General features: G+C 45.5%; 1 protein-coding gene across 3 annotated transcripts in view; it reads right to left on the reverse strand.

Annotated features, from left to right (window-relative positions):
- The window catches only part of PROSER1 (proline and serine rich 1), a 58,129-nt gene that overhangs the window by 26,986 nt on the left and 11,295 nt on the right, over positions 1-19,848 (reverse strand). Inside the window, exons 1-8 of one of the 3 annotated variants that reach the window (XM_044288346.1) lie at positions 16,266-16,403; positions 14,111-14,204; positions 12,548-12,658; positions 10,537-10,617; positions 10,378-10,456; positions 1,771-1,914; positions 275-364; positions 150-194 (exon numbers count right to left, since the gene is read on the reverse strand). In XM_044288346.1, the coding sequence (XP_044144281.1) occupies positions 150-194; positions 275-364; positions 1,771-1,914; positions 10,378-10,456; positions 10,537-10,617; positions 12,548-12,658; positions 14,111-14,204; positions 16,266-16,279 (658 nt within the window). In that variant the 5' untranslated portion in view covers positions 16,280-16,403. Of the gene's footprint in view, positions 1-149; positions 195-274; positions 365-1,770; positions 1,915-10,377; positions 10,457-10,536; positions 10,618-12,547; positions 12,659-14,110; positions 14,205-16,265; positions 16,404-19,848 lie in introns of those variants that run through there. The other 2 variants (XM_044288344.1, XM_044288345.1) reach the window with 2 other exon arrangements.

Below are 19,848 nucleotides of genomic sequence, written 5' to 3' on the forward strand. Positions count from 1 at the left end.
ATCAGGCATGCTCGGAAATGGAAGATCTCCACCACAGTCCATGTAGGACGCCCTAGCCATCTCTATAAGCTATTAAGACATTGTGTGTGAATTTCCAACCCTGACGGCATTGTCATTAAACAAACGTGCAGTGTTTCCTACTTGCTTACCTTGGCTGGGTGTGGATTTTTCTTGAGCAGCAGGATCTTCAATTCCTAGAAAACCACACAGATAATTGGCTTGATATGTTCTACAAGTATAAGATGCACTGATCAGCATATACAACTAGTGTTACCTGGGGCTGGTGTAACTGGATTAGAAGAATAAGCAGGAAGTAAAGTTCCGGGAGCCAAGTTCGGAATGAGAGAACCATTCACGTATGCACCTATAGATGTAGAAGCAAACAAAAATGAATTAAAACAATGGTGACGTCTTCTACAGCTGGGCTTACACTTTCAGATTTGCTGCAATCACAGGGTCATGCAGATTGGGATCCTCTGCAGCTCCATGCAGAGATATTTTGCTAAGCTTGGTACAGGCAATTGTGCTCCAATCATAAAATAGAAGCATGCCATTCCCAATATGGCCGCCTTCACTTCTATTCCCATTGTTCTGCTCTCTTATAGGAGCAAAACAACGAAAATAACTGAAGCCTCAGATCTGCCATATGATGGACAAGGACGACACTCGATGGAACCCACCGACTATGGTGGCGTTGTTTGCGTTTCTATCATGTGACCCAGCAATTTGCCAGACAAAATGCCGAGACATACTGCACATTTTGTGCGTTTTAAATATTATTTTTTTTTACAGAATCTGCAATGGTGGCCCCTAATGGGCTTAAAGTGGTTTTCCCAAGCCTATTATACTGATGACCAATACTCTGGATAGGTCATCTGTATCTATTCGGTGGGGGCCCGACATCCAGGACCCCTGCCGATCAGCTGTTTGAAAAGGCACCAGCGCCGCAGCCTTTTTCGCAGCTTAGCCTAGGCTATGTGACGTCACACTCATCAGTCACATAGCCTAGGGGCAGCTCAGCCCCACTGAAGTCAAAGGGGCTGAGTACAGCGCTACTGCAAACGACGGTGCCTTCTCAAACAGCTGATCGGCGGTGGTCCCGGGAGATGGATCTCCACTGATCAGATACTGATGAACTATCCAGACTTTTTCCAAGTCTTGGAAAATCCTTTTAATGCAGTCATCATTTTAATCACTGTTTATATGTGGTGAAGGTTGCAACAATGGAGTTCAAATCAGATACATTTTCTTGATAAAGGTCAGATTATGAGCAACAAAATTTTTCAAAAAGAACAGAAGAAGGAAAAAGAGGATAAGAAAAAAATACGATGAAAAAATGGGCAATGACCGATGGGCATGATTTCCCTTGGTGTCACGGCTGTTCACATTGTTGAAATGAATTCACCAACTACAGATGAATAAGAACCTAACATTACCATAGATCATATTGGATGAGGTATAGGTGTCTGCAATAGTCAGAACTGGAGGATTTACTTAAGTCAGATTTATATAATTCAATGATAGAGAGCGTACAAAAAACAATGATCTATAACAGAATAAAGTAACTAAGCCAAACAAAAGCAACTGAAACAATAAAATAAATAAATGAATATGAATGGTGCTAATCCTGGCTGGCTCGCCAATTTGTTTATGGACCCATATGCCTTTCCAAGGTGTACGAAGTGTATCTACCTTTTTCTTGTACATGCAATGACTGTCAGCCTGTGTATGACAAGTATCATTTGCAGAAAACAGAATAAGTTTAGTTACTGTTATTCTCGTTTGTCTTAGCCCAATCGCGACAACTGGCACTAAGGCTTGCTGCCCCTCCCCTTTCAGATAAAGTTTGACCTTCTCCAGAGGTATTTAAGTTTGACTGCTCCTTCTTTACCGTCATTGTCTTCCCATAGCAATCTAAAAAATAGAAGAGCAAGAAAAACAAAACAGAGCCCTGACACAATTTAGAACGCTCTGCATTCCATACGGTAAAACTCTACTTGGTTATATACATTTTTTGTTTTCTCATACAGCTTTGCATCAGGTTTCCTACTTTGCACTGATGGAGAATTGCCTTCCCCCTGCCTCGTTGTCCTGTCATATGACACAGAAGGAGCATGCATAAGGGAGTTCACCATGAGGTTTGGAACATGCAGTGTACGCTTCATTGCTAGGCAAAACCATAAACTATCATATACTATATGATATTCAATATATAAAATAATATACTATTGTAAACACTGAATAGCTAAGTATATAGAATCTTCCTAATATGATCAACGACCGCATTTTTCACCCCCATAAGATGCCCCCCCCCCCCCAAAAGTGGGGGGAAATGTCCCTGTGTCTTATGGGGTGAATACTAATAAGCCAGGGCTCCAGATGGCGACCAAAATGGGCGCCAATGCGGCTTCGAATTTACAAATGGCGACAAGACTTTTTAGTCTTGTCGCCATTTGTGACTAGACCCGCCGCCGCAGCCTATGCCGTTGAATACAGCGGCGGGGCACAGAAGATGATAGTTCTCTGCCCCGCCGCCGATGTTCTTCTCAGCAGCGCAGTGGAGAAGGAGTCTCTCCCTCCCCCCTGTGCAGCTGCCGCCAGCGAGAAGACTGACGGGAGGAGGAGGAGAGTTCATTAAAAAAAATTTAACCCTCAATTGACCTTCTACTAAGCATTCTGTATTAAAGAATGCTATTATTTTCCCTTATAACCATGCTATAAGGGAAAATAATACAGTGAATAGACTTTCATCCTACCAACCATGCGTGAAAATCGCACCGCATCCGCACTTGCTTGCGATTTTCACGCAGCCCTATTAACTTCTATGGGGCCTGCATTGTGTGAAAAACGCACAACATAGAGCATGCTGCGATTTTCACGCAACACACAACTGATGCGTGAAAATCACCGCTCATGTGCACAGCCCCATAGAAGTTGGTTTGTTCTGTCTTCTCACAACCAAAGCCAGATCCTGTTTTTTTTTTCCCCCATCTATAATATTGCAAACTGATACCATAAAAAGATCATATTTGTAATACTTTATAAATTTTTACAAAAAAAAAAAAGGTTATTCCATGAATTTTAAAAAATCTAAAGTAATGGACACAGTTCGGTCGCGTTCATATCACAGTTTTGTTTTCTGTCCCTCTGATCTGTCAGAAGAACAGGAAAATAAAGCAAAAGCATCCGTTAGGCTCATTTTGCATACATTTTTGCCAGTTCTGTCTGAGATTTGTTATTTTGACGGAGAAAAAGTCCTGCCCTTATTTTGACTATATCAAAGCTACTCTCCAGTGCAATTTTCATCTTTTTTCTTGTGTTACTCACATTATCTGGAGAACTTTTTTCTTTCCTTTCTGTGGGTGGGCAGCAATTTGTCATACGTGACAATCAAACACCTGCATCTCCCAGGAGTGTATAGATAATAGTCCCTTGCACAAAGACCCTGCAATCCCACTATGGTAGGTAACGCTCACCCGATTTCCTTCTCTACTGTCAGGAAAAATATAGCTTATATTTCTATAAATTTAGAAGTGAGGATAAATTAATTAAAGGTATTTGGGCTGTTTCACTATGAGATCACTACGCTGATACAAAGGAGAAACGGAGCAGCGAAGCTACTGGGCGTAGGAACTAAGTAGGCAGTTGCTCAACCAACACAGATATACGGAATTAGGTGCACTCACCCTTGTTGTGACTTTTTCATAGGTGTAAAACATTATATCTAAATATCATAATTATAGTGGATTTGATATACACTAGGCCATATTGTGTTATATTCACCATTGTGTATGTATTTTAAAGTAGGCTCATGGAAAGGACACAGTTCATATAATTTTTTCTGTAGATGTACAGTCTAAGAAGAGTCATTCTTGTCTCCTTACAGATTTATTACTGAGATAAGGATATTCTCTAGACTCTCTGGTGCTAATTACCCCTACGGTTTAATGTCTATTGATGAAGAAGAAAATATGTGATATATGTATACAAGTATAGTGAACTTTAGTTTTTGGTATAAGATAATCAATAGGACATATGTATTGTATTACATATGTATTGTATTATTGGATATTATGAAGGACGTCAATGCATTTATCATCTTATATATTTCTCACTAGGAACGTATACACTCCTAAAGCGTGATGAGAAGGATTTAAAGTGTAGACTGTGTTAATGAGTCCTCGTTCAGGGAAGATGGTGTTGTTTTAACTGACAATCAATCACCCATTGGTGTAACAGAGGAGACACAAATGTCTATGAGAGTACAAGGTCCATTATATTCTTATCGGTACATAAATTTAGAGTATGGAAAAAGTCTAAATGGCACCACAAAGTCTATGTCTTAATGTTTTATGTGTCAACAACAATGCCTTAGCTCTGATTTAGGATTCCATATATTATGTGTATAGACTGTAAGAGAAATCAAACCTGGACAGTTAACCTTTAATAGTGATAATGCTTGTAGCTTATGCAATAGTGCTACCTAGGTATGAAAAGGGTAACATTGCACCAACAGCTGAAATGCATTCTGGGTGATACAGCGACATCACAGTCATCATCATATGTACACGCCTATCAGACAATGATTGGAAAACTCCAAGTTAGGAGGGTGTGTCTAACTGATAAGTTTGAGATCATAAACCACACACACAGGAAGGGAGAGAACAGCAACAGGAAAGAACAACAGGGAGCAAAAGAAGACACAGAAACACAAACAAACAAAGCAAGGAAAGACCACAGGAGAAAAACCCCAATGATCAGAATGGACCTTAGAGTTGACTTCCCTTAGACACTGCATATCAACTGCACTCTCAGGTAACGTATACCTCTATTATATGTAGTATTGATTGAATTATTTGGCTTGATATTTAGGAAAATCCCCGCTTTAGTGCGGATGTATAATGTTAAGTGCCACATCAATATCATCACTATTCAGTAAAGATGCATATTACTGAATAAAAGATCTAATATTGATATCAGAGGGAATCTCTAATTGGAATATACATTCCATAGTCATATCAGGCTTGATAATTTATAATTTGTGTAGCAATACTACCCGATATCCGAGATTGGTTATCGTTTGAGCAGAGCAAGGGTTCGTATCTACCCTAATCATTGTTGAGTTTATTGCACATTATCATCTGATACATTTCTTATAATTGTTGTCGAGACGGTCGAATTACATTTTATGTTTGAGAGATAATCTGGAACGCTGGTATTCTGTTAGAGCCATCTAGTGGTGAATTTTGGGTACTGCATATCACTGTGTGTTATGGCATATTATTGACTTTAATATTCATTAAGCTTTGATTGTATCTTGAGTTATTGTATAATGAATCATTTATATTTTTGCATAGACGCTTGTACCTTATTTTACTGATTATGCACAACATAATTAAATTAACAACAATCTGTTTTTGAGGTGTTTTATATGTCCACCTGTAGGATCAATTTCCTTTGAAATTTTACCTTTGATCCTTTCTTTTATATAAAGCATTTGCTTTATATCCCCGACAACCCGTGGCAACACCCTTGCCAATTAGGTAAAAATTGTATAATGAAAAAGACATGGAAGGCACTCAATTATCTGGTATTGACATGGAAGTATATATCATACATCTAGTTAAAAATATATTTTTTTTTCAAAAGGACTATATACATTAAAATACATAAGGAATAAAAATAAAAAAAATCCACAATTATATTAAAATTGTTCAGCTGAATACATATGTTACTTTTCCATGCGACCAGCATAGTGCAGCAAACTGGTGTAGTTGGCAGCAGTATGCATAATCACATTGCAAAAGCAAGATGAATATAATAAAAATAGACCAAAAATATATAAAATATTAGGATAAAAGAAAAAACACAAAAGTGGCAGGACTATGGTCTCATCACGGGCATCTATGCCCCTTTTGACGCAGCCGATTATCTTATTGGCCTTGGTAGCAGCTGCCTGACACTGGTTTTACAGCTTAGTTTGCTGTTCACTAAAATCCTTTTCCATGTCAGTGTTACCCAGTGTTTTACTGTATAGTATGTACAGGTGACTCATTATTCCTTCCCATGTGCATAACCTTACATTTCTCAGTGTTAAATGGGTTATCTGATGTCATACAACAGCACCCCCATGTGCCAGGCCCCTCAGAAGAAATATACCTACCGCGCTCTGGGTCCCCAGGCCGCCGCTGCTGCTTCTCCCTGTACACGGATGAAAACATCCGGTGTTAAGGGGGGGGAGAAGCCAATGGCAGGCGGAGACGAGTCACCCGCAATGTTAGGGAGGCTCGTCCCGGCCTACCATTAACAGTAACCCTTGCGATATTTACCCCAAGTGATAGTAACCAAATCTGAGTGTGTACCGTTAATAACGGTTTTCTATCACTGAGCCAGTTACTTACCCACTGTGACACAGTGAGGGGTTGTGTCTGGCAAGGTAGGCATTTTCCTCCCAGCATGTGCGGCTGGGCTGGTTTCCAGCCAGGTGAGGTTAAATACCGGACTGGAGTTTAAGTGCCGGTCCGGGTTTTGGCAGCACCTGGCTGTCCTTAAATAGGCAGCAGGGCTCAGCAGAGAAGTCTCTGTTTTTGGGATCTGAGGCTGTGCGCCGTGCTGGAGAAACAGCCCCCCTAAAGCCTGCTGTGGACTACTGGAGGCAGAACTGCCAGCAAGGTGACTTGTGTTATATGAACTTTCCAATGTGTGTGAATTAACAGCAAAGGTTTCCAGCATTAATTGGTCCCATTTCCTTTGCTACTGGGTAGCGAGAACATGCTCTGGGTTCCTCTACCACGAGGTAGCAAGCAAAAAGGTAGGGAACTGGTTCAAGAGTCATGGGATAGGCATGAAGGGGGACACTTCTGTCCTGGGTGGCAATTCAATCCACCAGTCTGGGGGTAAATTCTGATCCCCGCTATGGGACACCCTCTCCTGTATGTACACTACTGATAATGATTCTGAACTATCGTATTAACCTATTAAAACCAAGATATCACCATTTCTGGGAGAAGGTCAATAGTTAAATGGAGTGAAGACTGGGTAACCCACACGTATAAAAAGACAGTCGGGACTTACTGAGTACGCTACGTGTCCCAGGTCAGGCGGCAACTGTAGTCTAATAAATGCTCTCTTACCCATCCATGCATCCTCTTCTGTGCAGGCGCTGGATAGGGTCAACTACTGTTTGGCGCCTGTGCAGAAGAGGAAGGGGCCAACCTGTTTTAATGTATTTCTTACACAGGTAAGAGCTTCACACCCTTGCCCTTTCTCTGCCCACAGCTTAGTGACAATTCTGCCTTGAGCTAAGGACCAGAAGGTAGACAGGTCTGGTTGCTAGGGACAAGCTTCCCGACAACAAGACTGAAAAGTCTGGGTCGTCAGACAGGGTAGCCCTAGCAACCAGAGAGTCAGACATCACTTCTGAAAAGGCTGAGGATCGAAAGATGTTTACCCCTTTTACAATACAATGAACGCTAGAAGTGGTAAGAGAAAAGCAGCAGACTCTTTATAACGGAAACTACTGCACAGCAAAAATGTACGGCCCGGAAAATAATTAATAGGAGCTAAAATATTAATGACAGATACCGATGGGCGTCATTTTAAAGGGAACCTGTTGAACATGGTGTCTGAGCTGCAAGCAGCATATTATAGAGCAGGAGACGATGAGCAGACTGATATACAGTTTTGTGTGAAAAGATTCAGTAACTTGTAATTTATACATCTAAATTCCTGCCCATTCTGAGCTTTGAAGATTGACAGCTGGCTCTGATATCAAGGAGGCGGTCCTATCAGATTGACAGCTGGCTCTGATATCAAGGAGGCGGTCCTATCAGATTGACAGCTGGCTCTGATATCAAGGAGGCGGTCCTATCAGATTGACAGCTGGCTCTGATATCAAGGAGGCGGTCCTATCAGATTGACAGCTGGCTCTGATATCAAGGAGGCGGTCCTATCAGATTGACAGCTGGCTCTGATATCAAGGAGGCGGTCCTATCAGATTGACAGCTGGCTCTGATATCAAGGAGGCGGTCCTATCAGATTGACAGCTGGCTCTGATATCAAGGAGGCGGTCCTATCAGATTGACAGCTGGCTCTGACGTCAAGGAGGCGGTCCTATCAATGATTGACAGCTGGCTCTGACGTCAAGGAGGCGGTCCTATCAATGATTGACAGCTGGCTCTGACGTCAAGGAGGGGGTCCTATCAATGATTGACAGCTGGCTCTGACGTCAAGGAGGCGGTCCTATCAATGATTGACAGCTGGCTCTGACGTCAAGGAGGCGGTCCTATCAGAGATTGACAGCTGGCTCTGACATCAAGAAGGCGGTCCCATCAGAGATCGACCGATATCTGACGTGAAGAAGGCGGTTCTATTAGATATTGACAGCTATCTATGACATCAAGGAGGCGGTCCTATCAGAGATTGACAGCTATCTCTGAAGTCAAGGAGGCGGACCTATCACTGATTGACAACCTTTCCTCTATGACTGTGTATACAGAAACAGCTGTCAATCACTGATGGGACCGCCTCCTTGACGTCACAGATAGCTGTCAATCACTGATAGGACCACCTCCTGGACTTCAAAGCCCGCAATGAGCACGAATTTAAATGTACAAATTACAAGTTTTACTGAATCTTTTCCCATAAAACTATAGATCAATCTGCTCAGCTCCTCCTGCTCTATACCATGCTGCTTACAGCTTAGGCTACTTTCACACTGCCGTTTCTGGGTCCGCCTGTGAGATCCGTTTCAAGGCTCTCACAAGCGGCCCCAAACGTATCAGTTTAGCCCCAATGCATTCTGAATGGATGAGGATCCATTCAGAATGCAGCAGCTTGGCTCCATTCCGCCTCTATTCCGCTCTGGAGGCGGACACCAAAATGCTGCTTGCAGCATTTTGGTGTCCGCCTGGTGGTGCAGAGCCAAACGGATCCGTCCTGACTTACAATGGTGCAATTGCAAACATGGTGCAATTGCAAACGGATCCGTCCCACATTGACTTTCAATGTAAAGTCAGGACGGATCCGTTTGACTTACACTTAGATTTTATTTTTTTACGAAGTTTACAGACGGATACCAGGGTTTGCATTTATAGGTGCGTATTAGTCTGTGCAGATACCAGACGGATCCGCACCTAACGCAGGTGGGAAAGTAGCCTTATCTTGCATTTTCATGGTGACAAGTTCCATATATAACTGAAAACCAATTTACAAGTACTGGTGGGTCCTTGTGACAACTCCTTTGCTGTCAATAACACTACAGAACTGCATTTTCTTTAGTGGGAATGCTTTCTTAGAGGGCATTCCACCTACAAATCAAGGAACTGCCTGTAAACATAAGAATGTGAGTTTTCCTGCCAATCACTAGCCTCAGTGGCCCCGAGCCATACATGCGAGCAGTGACTGGCTGCAGCGGTCAGCCCCATAAGTGTAAACAAACAGAGGCGGGGACCACCAGAGGATCTATCATTATATGCATTATTAGAGCAAAGGAACATCACAGAGAGGGGTCTCCCACTACCTGTGGCTCTCGCTCTGGCAGAACCAGCCTGTCTATAAAATTACACACAAAGCCATTCATTTGAATGGTCGCCTCGCTTTACTACAGTTCCACAGCTGAACGATACGGGTTTCAGAAGCTAGACATAGGCCAGCATAAAGGGGTTGTCCAAGTGATTAAAAACGGGCAGCCCTGGTCATAAAATAACATATACTCACATATTTAATTCCTCCACTTCCGATGCTGAAGCCAAGAAATCATCTTCTCGCCTGCAGTGATGACATTCCTGTCCTGTCCACGTGACTACTGCAGCAATCACTGGCCTTGGCGGTATGCAGCACTTGACCCCTGAAGCCAGCGATTGGCTGCAGCAGTCACATGGACATCCACACTGCAGCCAACAGCACAGGCCATAAACAGCATGGCGGCAAGGATCGGACAGTGCTAGGGATGAAATAGGCGAGTATATGTTACATTACATAAATACTGCCATGGAGGACCTTTTTTTTTTTTTTTTTTTTTTTTTTAAATACCTCAGACAACCCTTTTAATTTCGAAAAGGGTAAAGTCCTATGAACGAAGTAGACAATTGAGGACCACAGAGCATGCGGCAAGAGGAGCGACGGGTACATGAACAGAACAGACACTGGATGATGGAAGAGGAAACAAGAGGAGAAGAGGAAGGCAATGAGTCAAAGGCCTAAGCAACGTGCTTAGAGATACTGTTATTGATCAGGATAGAAAACAGATTGGCGATTAATAGAGATTAACGCTGTAGACAGCATGACCGCTGCTGGAATGAAGTAGACCTAGATCTATGTTTGTACTCCAGGCTACATGTCTAAGTAATTTGGAGAAAACAATTATCCTTCTCTTACTTGGCGCAATAGTTGGGTGAGGTCGGCACGGCGGAATCGGGTATGGCACTGGCCTGTGTGGATTATATGTAGAAGGCGGCTGTGGAGAAAATAAAAGACAGGTTAGATATAGCTAGCGGTAATGAAAATGGATGCAAAGAAATCTGTCCTAATACATACCGGCTTACAGGGCCCAAGAATTCTGGCGGCAATACCCAAGCCTTCGGTTGCATCTTCTCCTTCTTTCTTTATTGGAGTTCCCTTTAAAAAAAAAAAAAAAAAGGATTATTTTCTCCTTCATTTTATTGTAGACTCGGTTCAAATTCCTAGGAATCCTTTCAGCAATGGAGCAGTGTAGTGTCTCTCAGTAACCCGTCACTGCTGAACCGTCTGCAAGGAATGAAAGGCGGTTAAGCTGTATGCGTAAAGCCTCATTCACGTCCGTGTCCATGCTGAAATCCGTGAGCAGGTGGTCGCGGACAGCTTCACGGATGCATCACTGAATGATCCGTGTTGGGTCCATGTGTCCGTTTTTTGCTGTCCGTGTTTCACTGACACTGAACAGCTGAAAAATTATTTTCAAAAGCATCTGTTCTTAATGATCCGTGAAACACGAATGCAACAGTGGTTTTCACGGACCCATAGACTATAATAGACGTGATGGATGCGTGAACATGGACAAAATAGAGCAAGGCATCCGTGCTAAAAACACTGATGTCTGAATACACACATTAAAATGAATGGGGATGTGTGCTGTCCGTGGAGAACACGTACAGCACACGTCCGTAAAACACTGCCGTGTGAATGAGGCTCAAGTAACACGGATGTGGACGCATGGTGCCAGTTGGTTAACCCTAGTAGAAGGGCACAGAGAGCTAGCTTTCATCTGGCGCCCTGTACAGGAATTTCAGTAACCAATTGAATAGATGCAGGGGACATTTCTTTCTAGTTTTTTCTTTTCTTTTTTGATTGTCTGCAGCGGTAATGTCGTTGTCAGGACATCATCTCTGCAGCAGGAGGGATAGAACAGCGGGGGACTGAGCATCCCTGATACAGGAGCGGAGAGGGACCAGAGATGTCAGCATGCACACAACCGTATACGATTTGCAGTCTGCAAATCGCGGCTCAGCAGAACACAGATACCGGCGGCATGCATCCTGCATGTTGTTCGCATCTTTTGCAGTCCCACTGCAATGAATGGGTCTGCATTTTATCCCCAACAAAGTGTGAATCGGATGTGGACCAAAAATATGGTTGTGTGCATGATGCCAATCAGAAGGCAGGGCAGCAATCAAAGTTTGGCAACTGTTTTTCTTTTTTTCCTTACAGATTTTGACATATTTGCATTCCGTTGTGGCAGTCATTTCTGCAAAAGTGACAATTATAGTACAATTATATTGGAGCGAAGCTCTGAACCCTCACTCTGTAACTGATAACGTATATGTGTGGCCATGCTGACAACGCCAACATTTCTGATATCATTGTACAGCTATGAAACAAAACGAGACTGTCCTGTATTGGAAGTTTTTATCGCTTCAATAAAGTATTCCTCTTTGCTACAAGATTGAGCTGGATTTTACGTTTTGTTTTTGAGTTTAAAAGTCAGCCGCGTCCAGGAGCTGGTTCCGTGCTTGCGGCAAAGAGGAGCAGGTGAGAGCTGCCTTTTCTTTCCTATGTGATCATTGAATAGCTACGAATTGGACATTAGTACATATCAGAAAAGGATGTAGGATGTGCTGTTCACAGGTGAAATTTCAGGAACATGTCCATTTAAAGGGCATCTGTCAGCAGGTTTGTCCCTATGACACTTGCTGACCTGTTACATGTGCACTTGGCAGCTGAAGACATCTGTGTTGGTCCCATGTTCATATGTGCCTGCATTGCTGAGAAAAGTGATGTTTTAATATATGCAAATGAGCCTCTAGGAGCAACAGAGGCGTTGCCGTTACACATAGAGGCTCATTTGCATATATCAAAACACCACTTTTCTCAGCGATGCAGGCAAATATGAACATGGGACCAACACAGATGTCTTCAGCTGCCAAGTGCACATGTAACAGGTCAGTCAGTGTCATAGGGACAAACCTGCTGACAGATGCCCTTTAAATCTGCAGCTACTGTTATATAGACCCCTGAGTCTAAAGTAGAATGGAATACAGAAATAACTTCTTAAGGGTCCCATTATGCTTACATGAAATATTCCGTAAGTGCGACTGGGTCTCCCCTTAGGATATGGATTTCCAGGGATTATTCCACATGAAGAAATCATAGCATTGGGCGCTTTGCAGCCTCTCTTTGCAGCCTAAAAGAGAAAAAGTAGCATCGGTTTATAGTAAATGTGAGAAATCTGATGATCACATATGAAGAGAGACAGTGGCAATAGATCAGAAAGCAGTAGTCAGCATAGACTATAATGAAGTCTGACGGTAAGGGTACATGCACACGTTCAGGATTTATGTGCATAAAGTCCACATGGAAATCCGGTGTTCGCAGGGAAATCCGTGTGGACTAGCCGCATCAATTGGTGCAGATTTACATGTGAATTTGGTGCAGATTTCACTCTCCCCATTCAAGCGAATGAAGAAAATCTGCATGAAATCCAGTCAGGAAAAATAAAATAAATTGATGTGCTGCAGATTTTAAAATCAGCACCGCAGGTCAAAATCCACACAGAAAAAATCTGCATCGTGTACGTGATCATTTTTAATTCTCCTAGAATACAATGTACGTGACCTACGGTGCAGATTCTCCACATCCAATGCTGATTGTTGTGTGCATTAAGCCTAAGAGCTTAAGGGCTAATCATGGAGGCAGATGGTGTGAACAGCCCCCACTGACCACAGCAGGACAGTATTGCAGTTATATTGGGGAGCGGTTTTCAGGGCACTTTTCATTAGGCTTGGTATCTATACATTCTCATTCATGTAAATATCTGGCCATTCGATGTAAAAGCCATCGACTAGAGTGGTCGTGCATGGGGCCACATACAAGGCTGAGCAGACAGGAGACGATGTGGTACAGAGCTGCTGCCAATTCATTCTAGCAGTCAGAGGGGGCCACACAGTTCAGACCCCCACCAATCAGCAATATGCCACAAATGATGAGACAATTACTTTAACCCCTGAACAAAGAACGTTGTTCACATGCGGGTGCCAGCTCCCACATCATGGTGGATATATCAGTCATAAAGATCCAGTGTACCCATGAGACTGCGGCAGTAATGCACAGCGCCTGCAGCAAGGGGCGGGCTTAAGCCATTGGAGCACCGCTTCATATCATCTTCCGCCCTTAGCCACTCCTCCTTCGCCTTGATTGACAGGGTCAGGCATCCTCACTGTCTGGCTCTGTATTCCTGGCGCATGCACAGACCGGATAGCAGCATCAGGTAAAGTGCAGTTATCCCAATTTTGAGATAATAACCGAACTTCCCCCCAATGCAGAGATCCAAATGCCGCATGCACCAGGTGAATGTGCCGGGATTACTAGGCAGGAAGACAGTGAAGATGTCTGACCCTGTCACTGAAGGAGAGGGGGAAATGGCGGTGGTGAAACAGTGCTCAGAGGGGCTAGGCCTGTCCCTCGCTACTCCAAAAGTCAAACTAGCATATTGAAAGTGCCTATTTCTCTAAAATGGAGCCACTCAGCTCTCTTACTCAGTGCTTAATCAGCATAATCAACCCTAAGAGGCAGTATGGCCGATTTCATAGGGTTGATCATGCAGAAAGATACTCTAAGGGTAAAACATTTGTGTGACCTGTTCCAGGATTCTTCTGCAGCGTTTCTTCTCAGATAGATTTGTCTTAAAAAGTTCTTCGACTGGTTTATAATTTGATGCATCATGAATATTCCTGAAAAGAAAAAGATCACAGTGTTTACTCATGAAGATGCCAGGGTTCATTATTCAGGCCAAGTGACCACTGCAGAAGAGCATCAAAAAGGGTTGTCTCATCTCAGACAATGGGGGCATATTACTAGGATATGCCCCCATTGTCTTATAGGTGCGGGTCCCACCACTGGGACCCGCACCTGTATCGGGAACGGAGCCCTGCAAGGTGGTGGCTAGATCAGAAGTGAATGGGAGCACACCGTGCATGACCGGCCACCGCTCCCATTCACTTCTATGGGCCCGATGGAAATAGCCAAGCCACTGCTCGGCTATTTTCGGCAGATCCATAGAAGATGAATGGAGTGCGGAAGTGCATGTGCAGTGTACCCTTCAATGCTTTCGGGGCTCCATTCTCCTAGTGCTGGGACCCGCACCTATCAGACAATGAAGGCATATAATAGCGATATGCCCCCATTGTCTGTGAAGAGACAACCCCTTCAACAAGAAATAACCATCTTAAGTAACGTGACACCGATAACCTGTAATACATAAAGGGGGTCTAAAACACTGGTCTTAATAAGGCGGCTTCTACATAACTTCGCCAGATCCACCACTGCTTCTAAATGTACGCCAGCTTCCTTGCTGCCATAGATTTAGACAGTTTTCTACGTCTAAAACAGGCGCAGAAAATGATGAATGAGACGAGTCTGCTGGCCCATCCCCTTTCCCTGACCACGCTACGCCCGCTTTTTTACACCTGGCGTGAGCGGGGAAAAGTCGCAGATTGCAGCGCAAAGAACCCTTGCGTCACAATCTGCATTAGAAATAAGTCTAATATAAGGGGATTTCTTTTAGTAAATAACCCCCCCAATAGCTTTCCATAAAGACATTCAGTGATAATTAATCCAAACCTATCCTGAGCATAGGTCATCATTATCTGTAACTGGATAGCCCCTTTAAATAAAACAGGTCGCCCGCTTACACCCGATTGTCATCCCACTAATCTTAAAGGTTCACATACTTTTGCCTCTCACAGACATATGATATTGGATCATTTGCCTCAACAAATAAAGGACTAAATTTAATATTTTGGACTAATCTGTTTGATCTGTTTATCTGTATCTACTTTTAGCACTTGTGTGAAAATCTGATGCAGTTTTAGGTCAAATGTATGCAGAAATATAGACAATTCTGAAGGGTTCACAAACTTTCAAGCACCTCTGTATCAGCTTTGTGCCATTCATACTCTTTTACTAAAGCATTTTCCTGCTGGCCTGTGTATAGTACATGACTATCCGACTACCCATCTACTGATATATGAAGTGTATGGTAGCAGCGATCACACAGCAGCAGAGCTCTGGCGTCAGCAGAAGTCGCTCCCATCTCTAGAGACCATGCCACCGGAGCACGGAAATCTCAGATGATCACTTATTACACAGACAATGTATACAACTAACTTGTAAAGATAGAGAAACCTCAGGAAGAAAGCCAAAAATACTGTTTTAACACAAAATGTGCTACCAGATCAGAGGCGTGTCCTGGCTGGTTCTCATCTAAGGGTCCATTCACACATCCGTAAGTGTTTTGCGGATCCGCAAAACACGGACACCGGCAATGTGCATGCCGCAATTTGCGGACCACACATCGCCGGCACTATAATAGAAAATGCCTAATCTTGTCCGCAATTGCAGGGAGCACCTAATGCATACTAGTGAGCACTTCCATAATGGGTGCGGACCCATTCATTTTCAATGGGGCCGGAAAAGATGCGGACAGCACACACTGTGCTGTCCGCATCCGCGTTTCCGTTCCGCGGCCCTGAACTTCCGGTGAAGGGCTGTGAGCGCTGTCGGTACTCACCCTCCCTTTTCTTCTCCGGCCCAAAGCTGCACACAGTCAAGTAAGAATGCAGCGCGGGCCTGAAGTCTGATGATGGGGTCTGGCATGGAAGTCTCATGGGGTCCTGGTCTGATAGGGGTCTGACATTGAGGTCTAATGGGGGGGGTCTGGCATGAAGGTTAGATGGGAATTTGAAATGGAGGTCTGGGGATTAACCTAAAATAAAGCATAGATAACTACTTACCTAACAGATCCCATTCCACCGCTCTGGTTCTGGGAGGGCTCTGTTTTCCTGGATGCATCAGTGATGTCACAGATTTTTTACAAGCGGATTTTGACCTGTGGTGCGGATTTTAAAGGGATTCTGTCACCAGATTTAAAGGGGTTCTGCACTTTGTTTAAACTGATGGTCTATCCTCTGGATATGTTGGAGAAGGCAGCAGCGCTCCAGCAGTGCCGCGGCCTTCTCACTGTTTACCGCAGGACCAGTGACGTCACGACTAGTATCACTGGCCTGGGCGGGGCTAAGCTCTGTTCACTTAAATGAAGCTTAGCCCCGCCCAGTTGATACAAGTCGTGACTTCACTCGGCCAGCAGTAAACGGTGAGAAGGCCGCGGCGCTACTGGAGCTCCACTGCCTTCTCAAACAGCTGATCAGCGGGGGGACCCGTGTGTCGGACCCCCGCCGATCAGATGCTGATGATCTATCCAGAGGATAGATCACCAGTTTAAATAAAGTGCAGAACCCCGTTAAGCCTATTAAGCTAGCTGATATTAGCGATGTGCTAATGTCAGCTAAACCTAACTAGCCTAGTTCTACTTTTATCTATGCCCCTGTTATGCCAGAAATGTAACTTTTGTAATATGCTAATTAGCCTCTAGTAGCAGGGGGGGCGTTGTTCCTGCTCCTAGAGGCTCCGTTCTCCCACCTTTGTCGCCACCCTCCAAGTCCTGATTGACAGGGCCGGGCAGCGCTCGCATCCGTCTGCCAGCCTTGTGCTCTGGTGAAATCTCACGCCGTTCAGCATTCGGCAGCCTGCGAACGTCTTTCCCTCCCCAATTTCACCAGAGCACAGGGCTGGCAGACAGATGCGAGCGCTGCCTGGCCCTGTCAATCAGGACTTGGAGGGAGGCGACAAAGGTGGGAGAACGGAGCCTCTGGGAGCAGGAACAGGGAGAGGAGAGATAGCTGCTGCCAGACACCATCTTTCCAAGAACAAAAGGATCTGGTGTGTTGAAATCCAATCGCCCAAACCTTCTCTCCAAGATCTGTTGTCAGGTAGAGTCAAAAGGTCCCCCATACACATTAGATGGTCAGCCATCCCTGCCCAAATCAGTGTGTTCGGCTAACATACATCTAATGCGCATAGCCAGCTTTAAAGGATTATCTCATTCGAGACATTAGACACTAGGTTGTGCCACCAATGTCAGAAAGATGTGGTTCCCACCTCTAAGACCCGCACCCTCACCAGAATTGGACCCCTCCATTCATTTCTACGGCACTGCCAAAATGTTATTTTCAGCACTCCGATAGAAATGAATGCAGGGCACAGTATTCTGGAGATAGATGCAGGTCCTAGAGGAGAGGTGGGACTGACATTGTTAGTAGAGATGAGCGTAGCCGCTTCGCAAAACAATTCCTTATAATACTGTATGGAGTTTCGTCGCTGTGCAGTATTACAATCTATAGGCTCTGATGAGCCGAAGTAAGTTATTCACAAAGTCGCGCGAGACTTTGTTGAATAACTTCGGTAATTGGTTATTATAGTGAAAAACCACTTCAAAACCTGGAACCGAACTCGGCTTTGGTTCAGCGTGGTACCTTGGAACTAGGGGTGGGCGATATGGCCTAAAATCTATATTGCGATATAATTTTAAGCATGTGCGATATGCGATATATATTGCGATATATTGTTTTCTATATTGGGGGGGGGGGGGGTGTTTAAATTTTATTTATTTTTTACTTTTTATTTATTAACTATTGGCCTCCTTAAGGGCTAGAACCCTTGTCATATTCACCCTAATAGAGCTCTATAGAGGACTTTACACTCTCCCTGCTGCCCTGTGCATAGTGCACACAACAGCAGGGAGCTGACCATGGCGGCAGCCTCTGATCTGCCCCCCTTCCCCAGCCTCTGATCTGCCCCCCTTCCCCAGCCTCTGAACTGCCCCCCTTCCCCAGCCTCTGAACTGCCCCCCTTCCCCAGCCTCTGAACTGCCCCCCTTCCCCAGCCTCTGATCTTCTCCCCAGCCTCTGATCTGCCCCCCTTCCCCAGCCTCTGATCTTCTCCCCAGCCTCTGATCTGCCCCCCTTCCCCAGCCTCTGATCTTCTCCCCAGCCTCTGATCTGCCCCCCTTCCCCAGCCTCTGATCTGCCCCCCTTCCCCAGCCTCTGATCTTTTCCCCAGCCTCTGATTTGCCCCCCTTCCCCAGCCTCTGATCTTTTCCCCAGCCTCTGATCTTTTCCCCAGCCTCTGATCTTCTCCCCAGCCTCTGATCTGCCCCCCTTCCCCAGCCTCTGATCTGCCCCCCTTCCCCAGCCTCTGATCTGCCCCCCTTCCCCAGCCTCTGATCTGCCCCCCTTCCCCAGCCTCTGATCTGCCCCCCTTCCCCAGCCTCTGATCTGCCCCCCTTCCCCAGCCTCTGATCTGCCCCCCTTCCCCAGCCTCTGATCTGCCCCCCTTCCCCAGCCTCTGATCTGCCCCCCTTCCCCAGCCTCTGATCTGCCCCCCTTCCCCAGCCTCTGATCTTCTCCCCAGCCTCTGATCTGCCCCCCTTCCCCAGCCTCTGATCTTCTCCCCAGCCTCTGATCTGCCCCCCTTCCCCAGCCTCTGATCTTCTCCCCAGCCTCTGATCTGCCCCCCTTCCCCAGCCTCTGATCTTCTCCCCAGCCTCTGATCTGCCCCCCTTCCCCAGCCTCTGATCTTTTCCCCAGCCTCTGATCTGCCCCCCTTCCCCAGCCTCTGATCTGCCTCCCTTCCCCAGCCTCTGATCTGCCCCCTCTGGTAACGCAAACCCCCCCTCCCCAGTATTAATCATTGGTGGCAGTGGCCACAGGGTCCCCCTCCTCCCCCCCATCATTGGTGGCAGTTTGCAGTTCCGATCGGAGCCCCAGCAGTGTAATGCTGGGGCTCCGATCGGTTACCATGGCAGCCAGGAGTCACGCTGCTGAAGTCCTGGCTGCCATGGTATGTTAGTGAGCAGAGAGCAGCGCATTATACTCACGTGCGCTGTGGCCGCCGGTCGCTCCTTCTTCTCATAGGTCTGTGCGGCGCATTGCTAATGCTGTAAGCATTAGCAATCCGCCGCACAGACAGAAGAAGGAGCGACCGGCAGCCACAGCGCACGTGAGTATAATGCGCTGCTCTCTGCTCACTAACATACCATGACAGCCAGGACTTCAGCAGCGTGACTCCTGGCTGCCATGGTAACCGATCGGAGCCCCAGCATTACACTGCTGGGGCTCCGATCGGAACTGCAAACTGCCACCAATGATGGGGGGGAGGAGGGGGACCCTGAGGGATATGGCCGGCACATTCATTGGTAGTGCAGTGGCCACAGTCCCTCCCCTCCTCCTCCCACTCTGTCCTCATTGGTGTTCAGCGGCAGCCGCGCACAGTGGGGAGGGAGAGACTCCCTCCTCCCCCCTCCTCCTCCCTCCACTGTGCCGGCCGGCTCAGAACATGGTGCGCGCGATCATATCGCGGTCCGGCGATATAGGCGATATGGCGAAAATCCATATCGTGGCCCAAATTCATATCGCATATCGCCTATATCGCCTATACCGCCCACCCCTACTTGGAACCGAAGCCAAGTTCAGTTCCAAG

The sequence above is a fragment of the Bufo gargarizans genome, chromosome 3, assembly GCF_014858855.1.
Source record: "Bufo gargarizans isolate SCDJY-AF-19 chromosome 3, ASM1485885v1, whole genome shotgun sequence".
NCBI classification, from domain to species: Eukaryota; Metazoa; Chordata; class Amphibia; order Anura; family Bufonidae; genus Bufo; species Bufo gargarizans.